Source organism: Mobula hypostoma, chromosome 7 (assembly GCF_963921235.1).
Source record: "Mobula hypostoma chromosome 7, sMobHyp1.1, whole genome shotgun sequence".
NCBI lineage: Eukaryota > Metazoa > Chordata > Chondrichthyes > Myliobatiformes > Myliobatidae > Mobula > Mobula hypostoma.
Genome location: NC_086103.1, coordinates 150,795,064 through 150,817,086, shown reverse-complemented (window position 1 = coordinate 150,817,086; position 22,023 = coordinate 150,795,064). Strand labels below are relative to the sequence as shown.

The 22,023-nt window shown below is 39.8% G+C and overlaps 1 protein-coding gene across 3 annotated transcripts in view; it reads right to left on the bottom strand.

The window, feature by feature from the left end:
- brca2 (BRCA2 DNA repair associated) overlaps window positions 1-22,023 on the bottom strand; it is a 134,254-nt gene that overhangs the window by 47,430 nt on the left and 64,801 nt on the right. For all 3 annotated transcript variants that reach the window (XR_010018741.1, XM_063054285.1, XM_063054286.1), the window contains exons 11-17: window positions 21,183-21,281; window positions 13,833-13,911; window positions 13,179-13,615; window positions 10,543-10,730; window positions 9,663-9,850; window positions 2,705-2,875; window positions 548-947 (exon numbers count right to left, since the gene is read on the bottom strand). Coding sequence is in view for 2 of the 3 variants with exons in the window: in XM_063054285.1 (XP_062910355.1) it covers window positions 548-947; window positions 2,705-2,875; window positions 9,663-9,850; window positions 10,543-10,730; window positions 13,179-13,615; window positions 13,833-13,911; window positions 21,183-21,281 (1,562 nt within the window). In the remaining variant the exon portion in view is untranslated. The remainder of the gene's footprint in view (window positions 1-547; window positions 948-2,704; window positions 2,876-9,662; window positions 9,851-10,542; window positions 10,731-13,178; window positions 13,616-13,832; window positions 13,912-21,182; window positions 21,282-22,023) is intronic.

Sequence of the window (22,023 nt, the reverse complement as noted above, 5' to 3'; positions counted from 1 at the left end):
TCTTCCTTCAGTTAGTCCTGACGAAGGGTCTCGGCCTGAAACGTCGACTGCACCTCTTCCTATAGATGCTGCCTGGCCTGCTGTGTTCACCAGCAACTTTGATGTGTGTTACAACAGGTTAAGGATTAATATAGAATAGCACATTGGCATGATGTAAAACAAGTAGAGATAAAGGTTGCTGGTGAACGTAGCAGGCCAGGCAGCATCTCTAGGAAGAGGTGCAGTCGACGTTTCAGGCCGAGACCCTTCGTCAGGACTGTAGATACTTGCTTTCAACTTCTGATGTGAACTACCTTGAACAAATTGTGTTGCTCGAAAACACAGTGAGAAGGGAAACTCAACTAAGAAGGCTTGATCATCGATGGAAGCTAAATATGATATCTCTTTCTATTACCACGGTGCTAGGTCAGAAGGATAGAAATAGAACTAAAGAACAAGTTTACCATCCTTCTCAGAATAATATTTATTGCTTAATATATCAGAACAAAGCAGAATGATACATAATATCTTCAATTATGTTAAAGATCTGATCAACTGTTATCCTTACCTTTAGCATGAGGGACTCCGGAGCTTCTAGAGGTGAACAAGGATCCTGTGACCCTATTAATTCTGCTCCATGCACGATAATCTTTTGACCAATGACAAGTCTTCGTTTTTGTAACAAAGTGGTGAGTGGAGAATCCAAAAGGGCCTTAATTCCATACCATCCATCAGTGACTTCAATAATTGCAAATGACATATCCTTTTTTGATCCTATGGCATGTTTCTCAATTATAGTTGTATTATCTTTAACTGCATCCTCAAAATTTTGGCTATTTTGGGATGATCTTGATCCCAGTGATATTATTTTAGAAATGCAAAGCACTAACGTTTTTGCTGATATATCATCCCGCTCCATGATTATCTTTAAGGCAGATCGCCGACTTTGATCGATCTCCACATCGTATCTACAATGACAAATTTGTTTTAATTAGAACATTTGCATAATTTTCAATTTTCCATTTGCATTTACTCAATTTTTATTCAAGACTTCTCAGGGTATCTAGAATAACGTCTAATACCACACTACAAAAAAATTCACAATTAACATAGAATATAGAACATTAGAGCACAGTACTAAACGGCAATAGATCACACAAACAATACATCCCAAGGGGATGTTATCAATCAACTACGCATATGTGGATGATATTTTATTTCAGAGATGGATTAGAAACCATTTCAGACTGCTTAGATTGAGTGATTATTTGCCACTTTCATAAAGTTTCAAATGCATGCTTTTAAAATACACTGAACTCTTAAATCAATGTAGGATTTCAGTGCCAATGAAATGCTTCAGAATATCTTGGAAGACAATGAATTAACAAGCTTTTCATTCTTGAATTGACAACTCTACTTTTTAAGACAGAGAATTTGCTCCAGATTTAATTTGGTAAGAATATATAAGAAATGACAAACTTCAGCTTCCAACTAGAACTGGTATTTATATAGTGTCTTTAGTATTGCAAAATAGCACAAGGCATCACAGTATTATCAGGTAAAAGTGAGATAGATTGGATGAGGGAATGGTGTCAAAACAACATCCTTGCATCCAATATCAAGACCAAGGAACTGATTATGGACTTCAGGAAGAAGTTGGGTAGCAACATATTGGAAGCAATCCTTGGCCCAACACACTGATGTCATCACACAGGCGCCACTCCAGCAGCTCTGCTTTATTTGGAGTTTCAGCATGTCACCAACGATATTGGCAAATGCATATGATCACAAGAAGATGTAGAAGGTTGTAAGCTCAGCCAGTTCCATCACAGGTACACCCCTCCTCAGCATCCAGGATATCTTCAAGCGATGATGCTTCAAGACAGCAGCATCACTAAGGACATTCATCATCTCATGGAACCTCACTAAGCATCATTAAAGACCCGCTTCTCATTACTACCATTAGGAAGGATGAGGAAGAACCACACTCTGTGATTCAGAAACAGCTTCTGGGAGTTGCTATCAGATTTCTAAACAGCCTAAGAACCCAGGAACATTACCTCGTTATTTATTCCTTTTTTTGTACTTATTTATTCTTATAATTTATAGCAATTGTATGTCTTAGCAAAACAACAAAATTAACTTCATACAAATCAATGATGGTAAATCTGATTCTGATAAAATTTGCAATACAAGCACAAAGAAATTTGAGCAGATAACAATATGCTTAATCAAGTGGGCAGGTTTTAAAGCTAATCCTAAAGGGAGATGGAAAAGGGGTTGAATGGCTGAGAGGAAGGAAATTTTATAACTTTGCATCACAGCAGCTAACTTTAAGAGTGGAAATATGAAGAGATTTAAACAAGGCATATGACAAAAGCAAGAAAGAAAAAAAGCTGGACTTTTAAGGCTTGATGGGTGCATGGCCGATGCAAATTCAGTGGTTTAAGGAGTCTGTTTCCATGCCGCATGACAGTATGGTTAAGGAAATTATATAGCTGAGACTCTGGAGAGATTTGTAGATGAACACGAAAATTATAAAAGATATTACAGCCAAAGATATAAAGAACAAAGGGGTGATGAGCCCACTTGACATGGCATGAGCTCATATACAGGCAGCAGAGTTTCAGACATTCAATTTTGGGAGAGAGAAATAAAATAGACCAATAACAAATCAAGTGTCTATCTTTAGTACCAAAATATTTAATTAATTGAAATAGATCACCTATATTTAAGTTGCAGAAGTATTCTTTCAGGTGTCAGGCACCTGCCACCAAACTGTTTGGGGAAAGCAATCTCCATAGCAGCAACTTTCCACACTAACCACCTATAATGGTTATAGGCCCAATCTTCACTGATCAGGTTGGAATCTACACCGGGAGTATCTAAAAGAGCTCTGGGGAAAAAAAAGAAAACACTCAATATTATTGATAAAATTCAGCACATCAAATGCAAGTTCTCCCATATAAAAACATGTATACACAGCTGATCTCATCCAAGAATCTAAAGAGATATCAAGAAGCCATTTCTTCTTAGTGGTAGGTCCGGAACTATGAGGCATGTTCTCAGGGAAGTTGTCAGCCATTTAGAAATGAAATAAGAAATCTCTTCATGGGGAGCGTGGAAAATCTTTGGACTTCACTCTATCAAACGGCTATGCATGCTCAGTTTGAGTATATTCAACACTAAAATGAACAAATTTTTGCTGTGAGGAACTGTATCAGAATTGAGGAAAATAGAGACAGCCATGATTTTACTGAAGAAAGGAACAGAAATAAAACATTCAAAAAGGAGACTCAATGGACTAAATAATGCTGAATTCACAGTCCAACAAGAGCCCTGTGCTATTTATTTCCTTGCCTGAACTTGCTTTTGTAACTCCTTGAAGTTAATCAATCCAAAGTCCTGGCCCATGCCCCATAAAACAAATGAACCACGAGCAGGAACTGGGTTTGAAGCAATGGATCCCAACACCCGGCCCAGAAGATATGATGGGCTTCAGATTGCCATTGTCAAACATTGACTGAAACTACTTAAACAAATCTGATAATCAAAAATATTCAAATAGATTAAAAGATTTAAAAGTAATAGATTACTGTACTAAAAAACCTTAAGCTACCAGAAATTAATTTAAAAAGACTTGTTTCAGGTAAGGAAAGACAAGTTCTCTAGTTAACTGTACTGACCATATTAAATTAAGCTTGATAATCTGAATTGAAATGAATGGGTTGTACTACACAAGCCAGTCTTGCATGGTGTACAGCTCTGGGGTCAAGTGCAAGGCATATTTTACTGTGGAATAGTTAAGAATAGGGTGACTCAAGAGGAGGATCCTGTCAGTGATTCTCTGTCGAATTACTAGCCAGAGACAAAATTGATTAGATTCAACACAACTACAGAAAGTATCCTCTGTGACATATATTTAAATCCAAAGATCCATTGGACTAAATATACCTTATGTGAAGCAAACCATGTAAGCTAAACTGTATTCTATTAGTTGTGAAACAAAAAAGTGAATTATTAAAAAACTGAAATATTATTCTCTAAAAAAAATCGTATGTTATTATTCTATAGCAGTTCATTTTTTTTTACACTATAACAGGAATAAATTTGGATGGATCAACAATTTCAATATGTACACGTGACAGAATTTAACAAAATGCCCATGCCTGAGTAAAGGGAAGTAATCACGATGTCAAAAAGCAAATCATATAACATGACACTATTCTACCAGTACTATTTTGCATTTGGCTTTTCTGAAGCAGTCCCTCAGATTTAAGGTGACTATTTTCCCCCATTTTAGATCAGTAGGTTCTGATGTGACAGCTAAAGCTCAATGACTAACGTTACAATGGTCTTGGTTCTGAAGTTGAACAATTTCTCATCCAACCCTGATACAATATCGTACCATGTCTTCAACAATACTGCAGCAAAGAAAACTGAAAAGAGTACTCAGCTTTTCTTCAACCCGATTGCCACGTGGTTGATTTAGAATGACAAATGCTGGAAGGATTCTTCATGATCCCCAAAGCACTGGAAGGTTGAAAATATCTCTGAACACTCCAGCCAGATGGTGAATAACAAGTTTTCCATACCCTGCCAAGAATACTATTGTGGCCTGACACCTTGCAAGGGTTCACCCACCTGAAGGACGTTCAGCCATCTTGAGCTTTTGGTGGACATCTCCTGGATAGTTCATGAAACCATATATTTAGCTTCTTTTACGCTTGTTCTTCAACTTGGATGTGATTCTGGAACTGTTGGAACTTGTGATTTGCTGTTTGCAGATCTCGTGGGTGTTCCTGCACTCAGCAGACTTGGAGAGGATTCCAGGAGGCAGAGGCACCATGCAGGAAACTCACGAAAGACCAGCTGTGAGCTGGTGTTCAACTTCATCTGCCCAATTAAATCTTCCATTGTTTTCTGACTAAAGTGACAAGAGATTAAAACATCCAGGCGAATGCGAAAGTTTGGAGATCGTTTGGGTGTTTCAATGGTCCACAGTATCCAAGGGGATTCGGGGACACAGAGACTGCGTGCGTGAACTACATGGCAGGAAGATTGCAGGACTAGGCGCAAACCATCGTTAGACTCTATTTTGCCAATTAAAGCTTCCGTTGTTTGCTGATTACAATGACGAGGAAGATTGAAGCATCAAGGCGAGTGCAGACTGCCCGTCTTTTGATCGCTCTGTACCAGAAAGGGAAAGGGCTGCCACTGGGCCCAAACAGTGTTCCCCAGGTTTTCTGCGTTTTGTATGTGGACCTGGAGTATAGACATTAACCCCCACCCCCCCCCACGACTTTGTTTTTTTTAAAATATTCTGCGTCCTTTGCACAATCTTTCCCGTTTTTTTGTGTCGGATGAGGGATTTGGGGGTTGATGCGCTTATTCAATTCTTGTTCATTTTTTTTGTGCAGGGAGGCGGAATTTTTGGGGTTGATGATTGTGCTGCCTTTCTTTACTTCTCTGTTTCATGGCTACCCAGAGAAATTATACTTTGATAATAAATGAACCTTTGAAAAGCAGCCTCCAATACAGATCACAAGGTTGCCAAATGCTGTGGGGATTAGCATAATGTAGTTTTATTCTCCCTTTCAAAGTGTGCATAAAAGGCCTTGCACTCATCAGGAAATGAAGCATCACTGCATTTATGCTGTTAGGTTCCGCCTTACAGGAAATGACACACAAACCATGCCAAAGCTGTTGTGCATCCAAATGTATCTCGACTTTCACACAGAATTTCCTTTTCACTCAGTGGCCTTCCATAGGTCGCATCTGAATCACTGGTTCTCCTTGCCTCCCAGTTGAAAGAATCATGGATGCTTGGTTCATGGATGATCTTAACTGCATAGAAGAGTACTGTTAAGACCAACCATGATCCAAACACTAAGAGAAATAAGGAATACCTATGATCTTTCCAAAATTGTTCTTCGGGTTACATGGTTTTACATTAGACTTCCGCATTCCGATGCCTACAACAGTTTATTTTCCCTCTTTCTGAAGGTTTCCAATCCAATAACAACTCATACATGCTTCTGAATCTTTTATAGAACATAGAATAGTACAGCAGAGTACAGGCCCTTCGGCCCACAATGTTGTGCCGACCCTCAAACCCTGCCTCCCATATAAGCCCCCACCTTAAATTCCTCCGTATACCTGTCTAGTAGTCTCTTAAACTTCACTAGTGTATCCGCCTCCACCACTGACTCAGGCAGTGCATTCCACGCACCAACCACTCTCTGAGTAAAAAACCTTCCTCTAATATCCCCCTTGAACTTCCCACCCCTTACCTTAAAGCCATGTCCTCTTGTATTGAGCAGTGGTGCCCTGGGGAAGAGGCGCTGACTATCCACTCTATCTATTCCCCTTATTATCTTGTACACCTCTATCACGTCTCCCCTCATCCTCCTTCTCTCCAAAGAGTAAAGCCCTAGCTCCTTTAATCTCTGATCATAATCCATACTCTCTAAAGCAGGCAGCATTCTGGTAAATCTCCTCTGTACCCTTTCCAATGCTTCCACATCCTTCCTATAGTGAGGTGACCAGAACTGAACACAGTACTCCAAGTGTGGCCTAACCAGAATTTTATAGAGCTGCATCATTACATCGCGACTCAAACTCTATCCCTCGACTTAAGAAAGCTTATGGGGTGTTAGCTTTCATAACTACCCTATCTACCTGTGAGGCAACTTTCAGGGATCTGTGGACATGTACCCCCAGATCCCTCTGCTCCTCCACACTACCCAAGTATCCTGCCACTTACTTCGTACTCTGCCTTGGAGTTTGTCCTTCCAAAGTGTACCACCTCACACTTCTCCGGGTTGAACTCCATCTGCCAGAGGCTCAGCAATCTCTTCCCTCGCCTCGTGGAGCAGCCTGGGGAATCTTCCGTCAGGCCCCGGGGATTTATCCGTCCTAATGTATTTTAACAACTCCAACACCTCCTCTCCCTTAATATCAACATGCTCCAGAACATCACCCTCACTCATTTTGTCCTCACCATCATCAAGTTCCCTCTCATTGGTGAATACTGAAAAGAAGTATTCATTGAGGACCTTGCTCAATTCCACAGCCTCCAGGCACATCTTCCCACCTTTACCTCCAATCGGTCCTACCTTCACTCCTGTCATCCTTTTGCTCTTCACATAATTGAAGAATGCCTTGGGGTTTTCCTTTACCCTACTCGCCAAGGCCTTCTCATGCCCCCTTCATGCTCTTCTCAGCCCCTTCTTAAGCTCCTTTCTTGCTTCCCTATATTCCTCAATAGACCCATCTGATCCTTGCTTCCTAAACCTCATGTATGCTGCCTTCTTCCACCTGACTAGATTTTCCACCTCACTTGTCATCCTACCATTCTTTATCTTCCTCACTAGGACAAATTTATCCCTAACATCCTTCAACAGATCTCTAAACATTGACCACATGTCCATAGTATATTTCCCTGCAAAAACATCATACCAATTCACACCCGCAAGTTCTAGCCTTATAGCCTCATAATTTGCCCTTCCCCAATTAAAAATTTTCCTGTCCTCTCTGATTCTATCCTTTTCCATGATAATGCTAAAGGCCAGGGAGTGGTGGTCACTGTCCCCCAGATGCTCACCCACTGAGAGATCTGTGACCTGACCCGATTCATTACCAAGTACTAGATCTAGTATGGCATTCCCCCTATTCGGCCTGTCCACATACTGTGACAGGAATCCGTCCTGGATACACTTAAAAAACTCTGCCCCATCTAAACCCTTGGAACTAATCAGGTGCCAATCAATATTAAGGAAGTTAAAGTCACCCATGATAACAACCCTGTTATTTTTGCACCTTTCCAAAATCTGCCTCCCAATCTGCTCCTCTGTATCTCTGCTGCTACCAGGGGGCCTATAGAATACTCCCTGTAGAGTAACTGCTCCCTTCGTGTTCCTGACTTCCACCCATACTGACTCAAAAGAAGGTCCTGCTACATTACCCACCCTTTCTGTAGCTGTAATAGTATCCCTGACCAGTAATGCCACCCTTCCTCCCCTTTTTCCCCCCTCTCTATCCCTTTTAAAGCACTGAAATCCAGGAATATTGAGAATCCATTCCTGCCCTGGTGCCAGCCAAGTCTCTGTAATGGCCACTACATCATAATTCCATGTATGTATCCAAGCTCTCAGTTCATCACCTTTGTTCCTGATGCTTCTTGCATTGAGGTACACACATTTCAGCCCTTCTACCTTACTGTCTTTACACTGTTTATTCTGCTTCCCTTTCCTCAAAGCCTCTCTATATGTTAGATCTGGCTTTACTCCATGCACTTCTTTCACTGCTCTATTGCTCTGGGTCCCATCCCCCTTGCAAATTAGTTTAAACCCTCCCGAACCATGCTAGCAAACCTACCTGCAAGGATATTGCTCCCCTTCGAGTTCAGGTGAAACCCATCCAATCTGTACAGGTCCCACCTTTCCCAGAAGAGATTCCAATGATCCAAAAATCTAAAACCCTGCCCCCTGCACCAACTCCTCAGCCACACATTCAACTGCCATCTCCTCCAATTCTTACCATCACTGTCACGTAGCACTGGCAGCAATCCTGAGAACGCCACCCTTGAGGTCCTTCAGCCTTCTGCCTAGTTCCCGAAACTCACACTTCAGGACTTCATCCCTCTTCCTGCCTATGTCGTTGGTCCCTACATGTATCATGACTTCTGGTTGCTTTCCCTCTCGTACCAGGATGTCGTGCACCCAGTCAGAGACATCCTGGACCCTGGCACCCGGGAGGCAACAAACCATGCGGGTGTCCTTCTCACGTCCACAAAATCTCCTGTCTGCTCCCCTGACTATAGAGTCTCCAGTGACGACAGCTCTCCTCTTTTCCGTCCCACCCTTCTGCACCACAGGGTCAGACTCAGTGCCAGAGGCCCTGCCACCGTGGCTCACACCTGGTCGGTCGTCCCTGCCAACAGTATCCAGGACGGTAAACTTATTATTCAGGGGAATGGCTACAGGGGTGCTCTGCACTACCTGTCTGCTCACCTTCACTTTCCCCCCTCTGACTGTCACCCAACGACCCTCTTCCGACAGCCTAGGTGTGACTACCTCCCTGTAGCTCTCATCTATGACTGCCTCATTCTCCCTTATGAGTCGAAGGTCATCCAGATCCTGCTCCAGATTCCTTACATGGGCTTCCAGATCGTCCAGCCTTATGCACTTCTGGTAGATGTGACTCTGCGGGAGAGGGGAGTTCCCCCAAGACTGCCACATCTCACATGAGAGGCACATCACCGTCTCAGGAGACATTGTAAAAACTAACTGCGAGCAAGCTTGTCCTCTGCCTCTTCTCGTCAAAGCCTCAAAGCTCCAATCCTTCACTGGCCCACTCACTCACTGGCCGCTTTCCACATGCTGTTCTTATCAAGTCAGATTCAATGTTTTCCAGCAAGAAAAATATATTTTTGTCAGTTTCTTTTTCTCTTCTCATCCCACCACAAAGGTGAACTTCACTGTCTTAAGCAATATATTCTGAGAACACAAGTTGACTGCATCAATTTTCTAATTTTGAAACATTGAACACTGGATGAAGAGCAAATGTGCAGTCAGTAACCCTAAAGGTGAACTCATATTAGAGAAGACCAATCATGATGGGTACAAAATAATTTTTAATCTTTAGTACAGAAATAAATGGGTAAAGATACAAATTCTAACCTGTAAAATTCAGATTTTCCTGCCATTCCATTGTCATCTGGAATAAGACAACCACCATCTGCAAGCCACAGACCATTGCAAGTATTCAGTAATTCCTCAGAGAAAAAATCTCGACTGTTGATCTGGAATGATTCAGCATTTTCTGCTCGTACACAGAGAGTACTTCTGTTGACTCCGTAACTGTACAACTAGGAAAATGAAATATTCAAAACATTAAGATGTGCTCCAATACCTGTCAGAAGTGGCAAGTCAGAAAATGTTAGCTTAGACAGGAAGCACAAAGGACAATGATTTTTCAGGCAGTGGGCAAAACTCCTAGAACCATCAAGCCATTATTTTTGTCAGTTCATAGTGGTCTTGCAACAGACGGTAATAAAATAGCTAATTAATTTGGTTTTTTTGGCAAGGAAATCAGTGATCAGATACACCATTCTTATACGAATTCCAATAAAGCTTGATTAATCCAGTACACTCTGCACTTCAATAGTTCCAGTCTAGCAAATTTTCTGGACTATTAAATGTTATGGCGACTCACTGCATCTTTAATTCCTTTCATTTTGGATGATGTAGAGTAAAAAAATAAATTTTCCAGTGAACTTTGCATGTCCAGAAGGAGCTAAGGAATTGGAGCCCAATGTATCCAAAGGGAACATGAGGATAAACACTCTGCGAGCTAGATGCTGCGCTGTCAGATTTTCTGAACAGTTGAACATGAGATTTTCAGTGTTTCACTATGATATGTTTTCAGAAATATCTTTGAAGCAACACAGACATTCTTTAATATTTGTTCAGGAGCTTTCTGTGAATTGGCTGTTACATAAATATTGGCATTTGAATTTAAATTAGAAAACAAATCAAACAAATGCAATTCAGACTGTACCTTTTCTTTTGTAAAATGAGTTGGAGCTTTTCCTTCAACTGATGTATGTAGAGAGAGTTTTGAAGAGCAAGTTTTAGATCTGTACAAGCTCCCTGGTAGTGGATGAACAGTTTGCCTCTTTTTCTTCATCAATCGCATTTCCTGTAGATTCCTAGCATGATGCCAATTTTGAATCATCTTTGAAAATCCTACAAACGGAAGACTCAGTCAGATAGTTCTACTGCATACATAGGTAGTATAAAGACTTTCTTGACTGCAGAGTGTCAAACTGGGGGGGGGGTGGTAGAGCTCAAAATCCAAAATAAGGGGCAAACAATTTAGGGGTGAAATAAAGCTTTTTTTTTTAAAAAAGGGGCTATTTCACTCAGAGGATGATGAATGTTTGAAACACTCAACCCTAAAGGGAGGCATCAATCACTTTCAAAACTGCTATTGATACGACATCTGGGCATGAGAAGACTTAACAAAATGAGAACTAGACAGGAAAATTGTATGATGTACAACATCAGCAACAATGATTTAGAGAATTTGATTACACAAGATAGCAGATGGCATATTAGATGACAGAGCAGCCTGAGGGGTGAGAAATCCTATTCTTGTTTAATGTGTTCTTATGATCTTCCATGCTTTAGAGAGATCATTATCTTGTCACCTCGGCTGATGTGGCATCTTTCATCATGAGTGCTGCCAGGGCCGGAGTATTTCCACTAACAAGTTTTCATTATTCTAAATACATTCATTGTATCACACGTAACAACTTTCAAAATGCTTAATAAAATGCAAAAATATTAATTCTACATGGGTTTTATTGCTTTCCTTCCCCTTTGAAGTGCTATTAAGAGCAGGTCTTGCTAGTGATAAAGCTTAAGTTTAAAACTAATTTTGTAATTTTTCCTTCAACCCAAACTAATATTAACTAAACAAAGTGCATGAATTTCAAATGCAAAACAGACCAGCGGATACTGAAAATCTAAATTAAAGACAGAAAATATAAAAAAAAACAACCAAATCAGGTACCAATTATACAGTTAGAAACTATCCTTCAGGACTGAACAGTGTTTCTGCAAAGTAGAATAGATGGAAAACACCAGGGAAGATTATCTTTGTCATAATTCTGTAATATCTTACAGGAAACTTGGAAGAGAGCAGTTTGGTTATGATGACAGGGACAAAAATGTTATTAGATATTCTGAAACAGTTCTAGGTCAAATAGGTATGTATTGTATTTCAAGAAGTTACATTTTTAGAGGAAGTGAATTAAATTTATATTCACATTCTGGTACAATTGATTACAACAAAGGTCTGTTTGCAATGTTATCTGACCACATTTGGATTGTTTAAAATGGCACAATTCAATTTGTTAGGTAGATAGGTTATCATTTTAAGTGCTCAGTGATACGGTCTTTTCATCCAAGAACATTAACATTATATTATTCCAGAATCTCAATACATTAATTTTGTGGCTTTGCTAAAATTTAACTTTTTAAAATTTCAAAAAGATAGTACTATGATGGCTGAAAATCTCTCATAGAAGTTTAAGCAACAACGTGGAGTAGCAAGACACAAAGCATGCAAGAAAGGGAAAGAAACACTGAAACACACTACATCAAATCAAAGTCTTCTAACATAAATTTCCATGTACTTTCTTCAACAGTAAAGTTAACTTGGAAGTGTCAAACCAAAAAGCGGTATTTCTGTCCAAATAAATTTATGTTTTTATGAGAAGCAAGGTGGAATATTGGATCATGGGACTGTGGATTTTGTCCAAACTTGGATAAGCTCATTTAATAATTTGAACATGCATTATCTTTTTATTGATCTCAATCATATCACTTCCTTCTTAAATAAATTGTTTGCATAACTAGCTCTTGAATAATTAAATAATATTTATATTGTGTAAAGAAAGAGGATCAGAAAACTTGAGGCTGTCAGTTTACTTTCTTTTATTATGCATTACAAATCTATTCTTCAGGTTTCCATCCACCAAAACATCATACAGGAAAACTTCCACTTCTTAGGCCTTATTATAAAAATTCCATGGATCAGAAATCATCTCCACAGGAATATTCAGCATTTGGTTTAATTAATAAAATGCAAGAATGATCAAAAATTTTAGTGGTATCTGGCATTTGTTCTTATGTATATTACACTAAGAATATTAACGTTTTTGGAAGATTCATTCCTGATCAGTCTTTGTGTCCTTAAAATCTATTAGCATACTTTACCTTGATGAAAATGCTGATAAAAACCTGTGACATTAATTATTGCATATGATTCTTCATGTTTATTTAATAAATGTCAATAAATGCTTAAATTAAAGTGTTTAAAAAAAATTACAGTCATCTTAAGTACAAGTCTTTTTTATTCTAATTGCGGAGAAATCAAGATTTATGCCACACATTTTAATTAATTATTTTTTAAGCTGGTCCTCAGAACTAGTCAGCTTTTAGTTCTCCCTTTCCAATGAGCTTCAAAATCAAGCCGGTTAATGTCTTAAAAAAAATACATTTGATTTACTTTGTTCCTTCATAAAGCTAGAGAATCATGACCATTCACCAGTCTCACAATGGGCAAAAAGGTTATTTTCAAAGCAGAATAAAGAGGAAAAATAACAGCTATAGGAACAATGAAAATACCTTCATTGTTGGCTTTAAGTTCTTCTGAAGTACCAGTTACTGACTGGAGTTGGTCTTCATGATGTCCACCTAAAGTTAAATAATCATTTAATGGACCACCATCTTGCAAAGGTCCACTGTAGTTACTTGCTTTTGCAATAGATTCACTTTCATTTTCCATTGGACAAATTACAGTCTCCATATCTGTCGTCTTTTCCACATTTGGAACAGATTTAAATGGAGGGAGAAATTTTTTTTCTGACTTTGATGCATTCTGGCTGCATTTATATAGCTGTTTGTGATCACTAGAGTGACTATGAAATGGAGGTTTAAATACTGCAATTTGTCCTTTCGATGACTTAACATCACAATGAAGATGTTGATCTTGTCGTACTGAATTTTCATGGATAGGGATTGTGATGTTAGGAGAAATCATTTGATGACTATTGTTTGAAAGACTGTGAAAGTAAAAATATATAGGCATTTAGATTACAAATGGTGCAACAAGACTTTCTTCCTAATAGTATCTTGTTTGTTAAGTTATGTTTCTTTAAACATCTTTAAAATGGAATATCAATGAATGATTCAAGACTCAAACTGAAAAACGTTATAAATCAATATTCTTACTTAAGATTATCAGTTGAATTTTACTTCCAATAATGTTACAGAAATTACCTTTTGACTTTTGATGGAGAATAAATAACAGTCTTAAGTGGAATATTGTACATGAATTTCCTTCGATCACAAAGCGCTTCTGAAAGATACAATACTTAAATTTTCAATACTCCAATTGTTAAAAAAAATTCCAATGTTATCCAAAGTGGACCATAGCTGACCAAATCATACAATTTTCTGATTAATTTGAACATTTAAATAAGCTCTCCTCTCAACTGTCTATCCCAGTGAAAAGGAAAATCTTTCTTCAGGCTTTCAAAACTGTTACTGCCAAAATTCTTTCCTTCAGCATTTCCTCAGAATTTAGGATGTCTGGCTTCCACTCCACCTGTATGGTTCTGTAGTGGCAGTGGACTGTGGCACAGATGGGCAGTGGGAATTTGACACAGTAGGCAGATGGACATTGAGAGTTATAAATTCCCCCTGTTATTTACATTTAGTTTCTATATACTCTTAACGAGAGAAGCTGTTCATAATGTCATGTGTCATGGTTCTCTTTTTGAATAGTTACAGCCATGAATTCTTACAAATTGGTAGAGATATCAGTGAACCATTTTCCCTGCCTACCTGTTAACCTCTTACCACAATAGAGTTGTTTTGGGTATCTGGTGTCAACCATGCAAACAATGTAGCTTTCCCATTGGAGCTTACTGAAGACAATTTGGGCCCAAGTGCTGGAGGAGTTGGCCTCAATGCAGTCACTGACCTAGATTCAGTTATTCTATCAACAGAGGGAAAAATTTGTATAAGCAGGATTAATGGTGATTCTCTAGTGCTTTGAGTGCATGTTGCAGTCCATGTCTCAGAAGTGCATTCAAGGTTTGAGGTGTTGATCTCCAAGTCTTCATCCCACAACATCTCCTCATTAATCAATGTACAGCAGTAGCTACACTGACGAGATTAAGACATACAAGGCTCACTGCCTCCATTCTTAATAATTTTCTACAAGAAAACCATGAAGAGGGTCATGCTGGCTGCATCATTGTACGGTCTTGCAGTGGGAAGCTTTGCAGCTTCCATACCATACAGAGGATAGTAAAAACTTCTCAGTGGATCTCTGGATTCACAGTCCTCTCCGGAAGCATTGTATAGGAAGGGACCAAATCATTGTTGAGGATCTCTACACCCATTCCACAATCTCTTTGACCTACTACTGTCAGGAAGGAGGTACAGGAGCATCAGGACTAGAACAGCCAGACTAGGTAAGAGCTTCTTTCCTCAGGTTGTGACACTAATCAAAACCAGCCTCCAGTGAGGTCTCGTCACTAAGACATCAAGCTGTTTACTGTACTGTTTACCTGTGCTGCACAGTACATGCACTTTCTATTTTACAAACTTATTTGTGGTAATATTTTGTTTTATGTGCTGTGTGTGATATGTTTTGTTAGTAAATTGTGGACTGGAGGAACATTATTGCATTTGGTTGTATGCATGTAGTCAGATGATATTAACCTCGAACTTGAAAGCAGTGCCCCTCAAAATGCCTAAGCTGTGCTGGTACACTGAAAATACTGGTGAATGTCATCACTGATGTCAGCCTCCCTGGCAGCTCCTGAGATTTGGGAAGCAATTATTCCACATTTATCAGTGCTTGATATGATCAAAAATAACAGGATGTGTACATTAAAATTTACCAAAAAACTTGATAAAATATAGAATTTACAACAGACTGATGCACCAATATTGTGGAAAATTTATGAACAAACATTTAAATTTAACTGACGCAACTATTGTTAGGGCTAGTTGACAAGATTTAAATCTCCCTCTCTTTAAAGGGCCATTAGTTATAGTAAATAGCTTATGTCACAAGAAAAGCATCTGCTGTACTCCAGTAATAGTGCTCCTTTCACTTTTAGAAGCCCTCGGGATTCTCCTTCACTTCAGCACAGAAACAGGCCCACAGAGCCATCTAGACCATGCCAAAATGCTATTCTGCTTAGTTCCATCCACCTGCTCTTGGACCATAGCCCTCCAAACTCCTTCCATCCAAACATCTCTTAAACGTTGCAATCAAACCTGTATCCATCACTTACACCGGCAATTCATACTGCACTCGCATCACCCTCACTGAAGAAGTTCCATAGAAACATAGAAAACCTACCGCACAATACAGGCTCTTCAGCCCACAAAACTGTGCCGAACATGTCCTTACCTTAGAAATTACCTAGGGTTACCCAGAGCCCTCTATTTTTCTAAGCTCCATATACCTTGAGGAGTCTTTTAAAAGACCCTATTGTTTCTGCCTCCACCAGCATTATCGGCAGCCCATTCCATGCTCTCACCACTCTCTGCATAAAAAACCTATCCCCGACATCTCCTCTGTACCTACTTCCAAGCAACTTAAAACTGTGCCCTCTCGTGCTAGCCATTCAGCCTTGGGAAAAAGCCTCCGACAATCCAAATGATCAATGCCTCTCATCAGCTTGTACACCTCTATCAGGTCACTTCTCATCCTCCGTCGCTCCAAGGAGAAAAGGCCAAGTTCACTCAACCTATTCTCATAAGACATGCTCCCCAATCCAGGCAACATCCTTGTAAATCTCCTCTGCACCCTTTCTATGGTTTCCACATGCTTCTTTGCAGTGAGGTGACCAGAATTGAGCACAGTGCTCCAAGTGGGGTCTGACCAGTGTCCTATATAGCTGCAACATTACCTCTCGGCTCTTAAACTCAATCCCACGATTGATGAAGGCCAATGTACTGTAAGTCTTCTTACCACAGAGTCAACCTGCACAGCTGATTTGAGAGTCCTATAGACTTGGACCCCAAGATCCCTCTGATCCTCCACACTGCCAAGAGTCTTAACATTAATACTATGTTCTGTCATCATATTTGACCTACTAAAATGAACCACCTCACACTCATTTGGGTTGAACTCCATCTGCCTCTTCAAGCCCAGTTTTGCATCCTATCAATGTCCCGCTGTAACCTCTGACAGCCCCCCACACTATCCACAACACCCCCAACCTTTCCGTCATCAGCAAATATACTAACTCATCCCTCCACTTCCTCATCCAGGCCATTATAAAAATCACAAAGAGTAGGGGTCCCAGAACAGATCCCTGAGGCACACCACTAGTCACTGACCTTCATGGATCCAGAACAGGCTTGCCCACAGAAGGCAATATCCCCTTGGATCCCATGCCTTATTTTCAGTATAAGCCTTGCATGGGGTATCTTATCAAATGCCTTACTGAAATCCATATACACTACATCTACTGTACCTGTGACAACACTTTCATGGTATACGGATCTCCATTCCGAGATCCCTCTGTTCTACTGCACTTCCCAGTGCCCCATCATTCATTGTGCAAGTCCAACTCTAGTTTGTCCTCGTAAAGTGCAACACCATACTCTAGTCTGCATTAAATTCCATTTGCCATTTTTTAGCCCATTTTTCTAGCTGGTCCTGATCCTACCGCAAACTTTAATGATCTTCATTGCTGTCCACTACATCCCAATCCTGGTGTCATCTGACAACTTCCTGATCCAGTTTACCATACTGTCATCTATATTAATGATTTGGACGACAAACAACAATGGACTCTGCACTGATCTCTGCAGCACTCCACTAGTCACAGGCCCCTAGTCAGAGATGCAATCATCTCCACACTCCGGTTTCTCTTGCCAAGCCAATATTTAATCCAATTTACTACTTCAAAGTAAACTTATTATCAAAGCAGTGGCATGCATAAGTTTGGGCACCTCTGGTCAAAATTTCTGTTACTGTGAATAGCTAAGCGAGAAAAAGATGAACTGATTTCCAAAAGGCATAAAGTTAAAGATGACACATTTCTTTAATATTTTAAGCAAGATTACTTTTTTTATTTCCATCTTTTACAGTTTCAAAATAACAAAAAAGGGAAAAGGGCCCGAAGCAAAAGTTTGGCACCCTGCATGGCAGTACTTAGTAACACTCCCTTTGGCAAGTATCACAGCTTGTAAACACTTTTTTGTAGCCAGCTAAGAGTCTTTCAATTCTTGCTTGGGGAATTTTCACCCATTCTTCCTCGCAAAAGGCTTCTGTGAGATTCTTGGGCCGTCTTGCATGCACTGCTCTTTTGAGGTCTATCCACAGATTCTCGATGATGTTTAGGTCAGGGGACTGTGAGGGCCATGGAAAAACCTTCAGCTTGCACCTCTTGAAGTAGTTCATTGTGGATTTTGAGGTGTGTTTAGGTTCATTACCCTGTTGTAGAAGCCATCCTCTTTTCATCTTCGGCTTTTTTTTTTACAGACGGTGTGATGTTTGCTTCCAGAATTTGCTGGTATTTAATTAAATTCATTCTTCCCTCTACCAGTAAATGTTCCCTGTGCCACTGGCTGCAACACAAGCCCAAAGCATGATCGATCCAACCCCGTGCTTAACAGTTGGAGACAGGTTCTTTCCATGAAATTCTGCACCCTTTTTTCTCCAAACATACCTTTGCTCATTGAGGCCAAAAAGTTTAACTTCATCAGTCCACAGGACTTGTTTCCAAAATACATCAGGCTTGTTTAGATGTTCCTTTGAACCTTTTGAATAGAACTAATAAAAAAGTAATCTTGCTTAAAATATTAAAGAAATGTGTCATCTGTAACTTTATGCCTTTTGGAAATCAGTTCATCTTTTACTCGCTTAGCTATTAACAGTAACAGAGATTTTGACCAGGGGTGGAGGAGGGATGGTGATGAAGGTTGGAGGGGGTAGCTGGGTTAAACAGTTAAAATGTAATTGGCAATTGGTTGTATTGAATGTAATTTGTTGGTGTTGCAATAAAAAATGTGATAAAAAAAAAAGAACACAAGTTGTAGAGTCCTTAAAAGGTTGTGGAATCAATTCAATGTTGAGGTGAGTGAAGTTATCTCCTCTGGTTCAAAAACCTAATGGTTGACTGTATCCTGAATGCCAAATGACTGAACCTTCTAGACCAGCCTCCATTGGTAAAGGCTTTGCTGAAGCCCATGTAGACAACATCCACTGTTTTACTTCATCAACTTTCCTGGTAACATTATCGAAAAACTCTATAAAATTAGTTAGACATAACCTACCATACACAAAGCCATGTTAACTATCCCCAATTACACCGTTGTCTATTCAATTATATATCCTGATCCCCAGAATATCTTTCAACAATTTCTCCACTGCAGATGTCAGGCTCATTGTTCTTAATTTCCCAACTTATTCTTAGAATCTTTCTTGAACAACAGAACATTATCTATCCTCCAGTGACTCAGCACCTAATTCATGGATTAGGACATTTTAAATATCTCTGCCAACCTAATTTGTCTCAAGACAGCAAGCACTTCACTTATGTCATCCAGATATGGTCCCTTACCTCATTACTGTTTTGCCTCAGTTCTATAGAAAACTGTTCATCTCCTGAGTATATACAAATGTAAAAAATTCATTTATGACCTCCTTCATCTCTTTCGGCTTCATGCACTGATCTTCAAGTGGACCAATTTTGTCCGTTGCTATCCTTTCACTTTTAGAAGCCCTTGGGATTCTCCTTCACTTTGTCTTCTTCTAGATCTCCTAATTTCTCTGTGTTCTGTTGCATTTCTTGTAGTCCTCAAGTACCTCCTTTGTTCTTTACTGCCTATACTTGCTATGCACCTTCTTCTTCTAACAGGAACATACAATACAAACTCTGTACTCTCAATATTCACTTTTGAAGCCTCTACTACCAAGCATCCCTTTGCCAGAAAACCTATGCTAATCTACATCTTTCAGTCCTATCCTTCCCCTTAATAATCTTGAAACTAATGGAGTTATGATCAGTAGATCCAAAATATTCTCCTACACCACTTGTCATCTGCCCTGTCACATTCTCTAATAGGAGATCCAAAATTTTTTGTGCCCTCTCTAGTTGGGACCTCAATATATTAAGGAAACTTTCCTGAACACATTCGACAAACTGTTTCCCATCCAGTCCTTTTACATTATGGGAGTCCCAGTCAATATGTGGAAAGTTAAAATCACCTATCACAACCTTATTTTTCTTTCAACTGTTTGTTGTCTCCCTACATATTTGCTCTTCTAAGTCCCACTGACTATTGTGAGGACTATAATCCCATTAACCTGATCATCTCTCTTACTCTCATTTCCACCCATATGGCCTCAGTAGACGAGCTCTCCCACCTCTCCTGTCTTAGCACTGCCATGACATTTTCCCTGACGAGTAATGCCACCCCTCCTCTTTTAATACCTCCCCCACTATCATGTCCCAAGGCAACAGATCCCTGGAACACTGAGCTGCCAGTCCTGTCCCTCCTGTAACCAAGTCTCACCAATGGCTACAATATTGTAGGGTAATGTAATAGGTGGAAACACGTGCATAATTCACAACCGCCGACGTTGAGTTGGGGTTCACTCTAAAATGCCGGTCTGCTGTGATGATGTATAACGTTAAGTGTTTTTTTTTAAACTGTGCTTTATGTTCTCTGCTTGGAGGACAGTAAAGGAGTTATTACTGTTTCCCTTAATAAAACAGCACAGGTGTTTTAAGCTTAACACAACCCTATTTTTACAAAAACCTACAATATCATCATTCAGCATTCTGATCCATGCCCTAAGCTCATCTGCCTTACATACAATACTCCTTACATTGGAATAGATGCAACTCAGAACAATAGTTCCACCAACACAAAGTAATCTGCAGATGCTGGGGTCAAAGCAACACTCACAACACGCTGGAGGAACTCAGCAGGTCGGGCAGCATCCGTGGAAAAGATTAGTTCCACCAAGCTCAAACTTTCAGTTCCTGTCTTTATATGTAGGCTCAACATCTATTTTCCCCACAATCATTCCATCAGCTGTCCTATTGATCTGGTTCCCATCCCTTTGCTTCTTCTTAAGCCCATCATACCTACTGGGGCATAGGCTGCCAATAGCAGCTTGTTAGAGAGTCCTGTCCTGGCCAATCTGCTCTGTCGCTTCCACTTTCACTGTCTTTTAGGTGAAGATTCTCCCTCTCCTAGGAACAAGATCTTTGGAGCTTCTGTTGCCATTTCTGTAGCTCTGGGTTTTTACAGGATGTGGTTGCTTTCACAACTGGGCTTGGACTGTTCATGGTGCTGTTCTATTCCTCTGCAACTCCAATTTAAACCCCCCGGAGCAACACCCGTAAACCTTCCTGCAAGGATACTGGATCCCCCCGCCTTGCAGTTCAGGTGCAAACAATCCCATTTGTACAGGTCTCACCATTCTTGGAAGAGACCCTCTTGATCCAAAAATCTGAAGGCCTCCATTCTGCACCATCTCCTTTGCCACACTCAAAAGCGAACAGTGGTGCAGAACTGATGGGGTGAATGGTCTACTTGTGCTCCTATGTCTTATGGTCTAATTATACAAAACTGGGAGCCTACCTTCAGGGTTGCATTTTAAGGGTTTGAAAGTAGACCTGTGATCACTCTGCAAAGTGTTGTCAAATTTAGATAATAGTTGTCTTTTTGATAGAGGCTCCTCTGAAATAAAAATAATGCTGTTTCATTAATAATAACTAAATAAAAATGAATACCAAGTTATCTTGATTAAAGTACTACAGTCAAAGTAATTACTTTCTTTATTCTGCCAAGCCTTTTGACAGCAGTGTCTCCATGAACGTCGTCAACAAAAAAAAGGTAATGGTGAAAATATGGGCTAAAAATAGGTATTAACAAAACCTTTAAAACTGAAGAAAGGGTTAGGTGAAGAAGTAGAGCTAAAGGGATTTCAATGTAACACTTCCAATTAAAGGTTAAGGACACCACATTATGGTAAAGAGCATGGAAAAGAGGCAGAAGTGATCATAGAAAACTAATGTGCAACAACATAAACAAAATGCTAGAGGAACTCAGCAGGTCATGCGCATCAGGGCTAGGATGTTGAACAGTTTGAGGGAGAATATGAGAAATTATAAATTTGGTGTGCAAGTGACAGAAGATCAGTGTAAAATTAGTACAGCAGAAACAAAATACTGGAAATGAAAGAAAATCAGTCAAAGTTTCAGGTTGCAGACTTTTCATTAGATATAAACCAAAAACTCTCCCACAGATGCTGCTTGACCTCAGTATCTTTAACATTTTTAGTTTAGATTTCCAGTATATTTTTCTGCTTTTTTGACTTAACAGTGAAGGGACAAGAGTATGATAGTCTTGAATGATTTTAAACTGTAAGGGTTGGAGGAAACTGACAAGGAGGCCATCGGGGAAAGAAACAGTGTTTTGT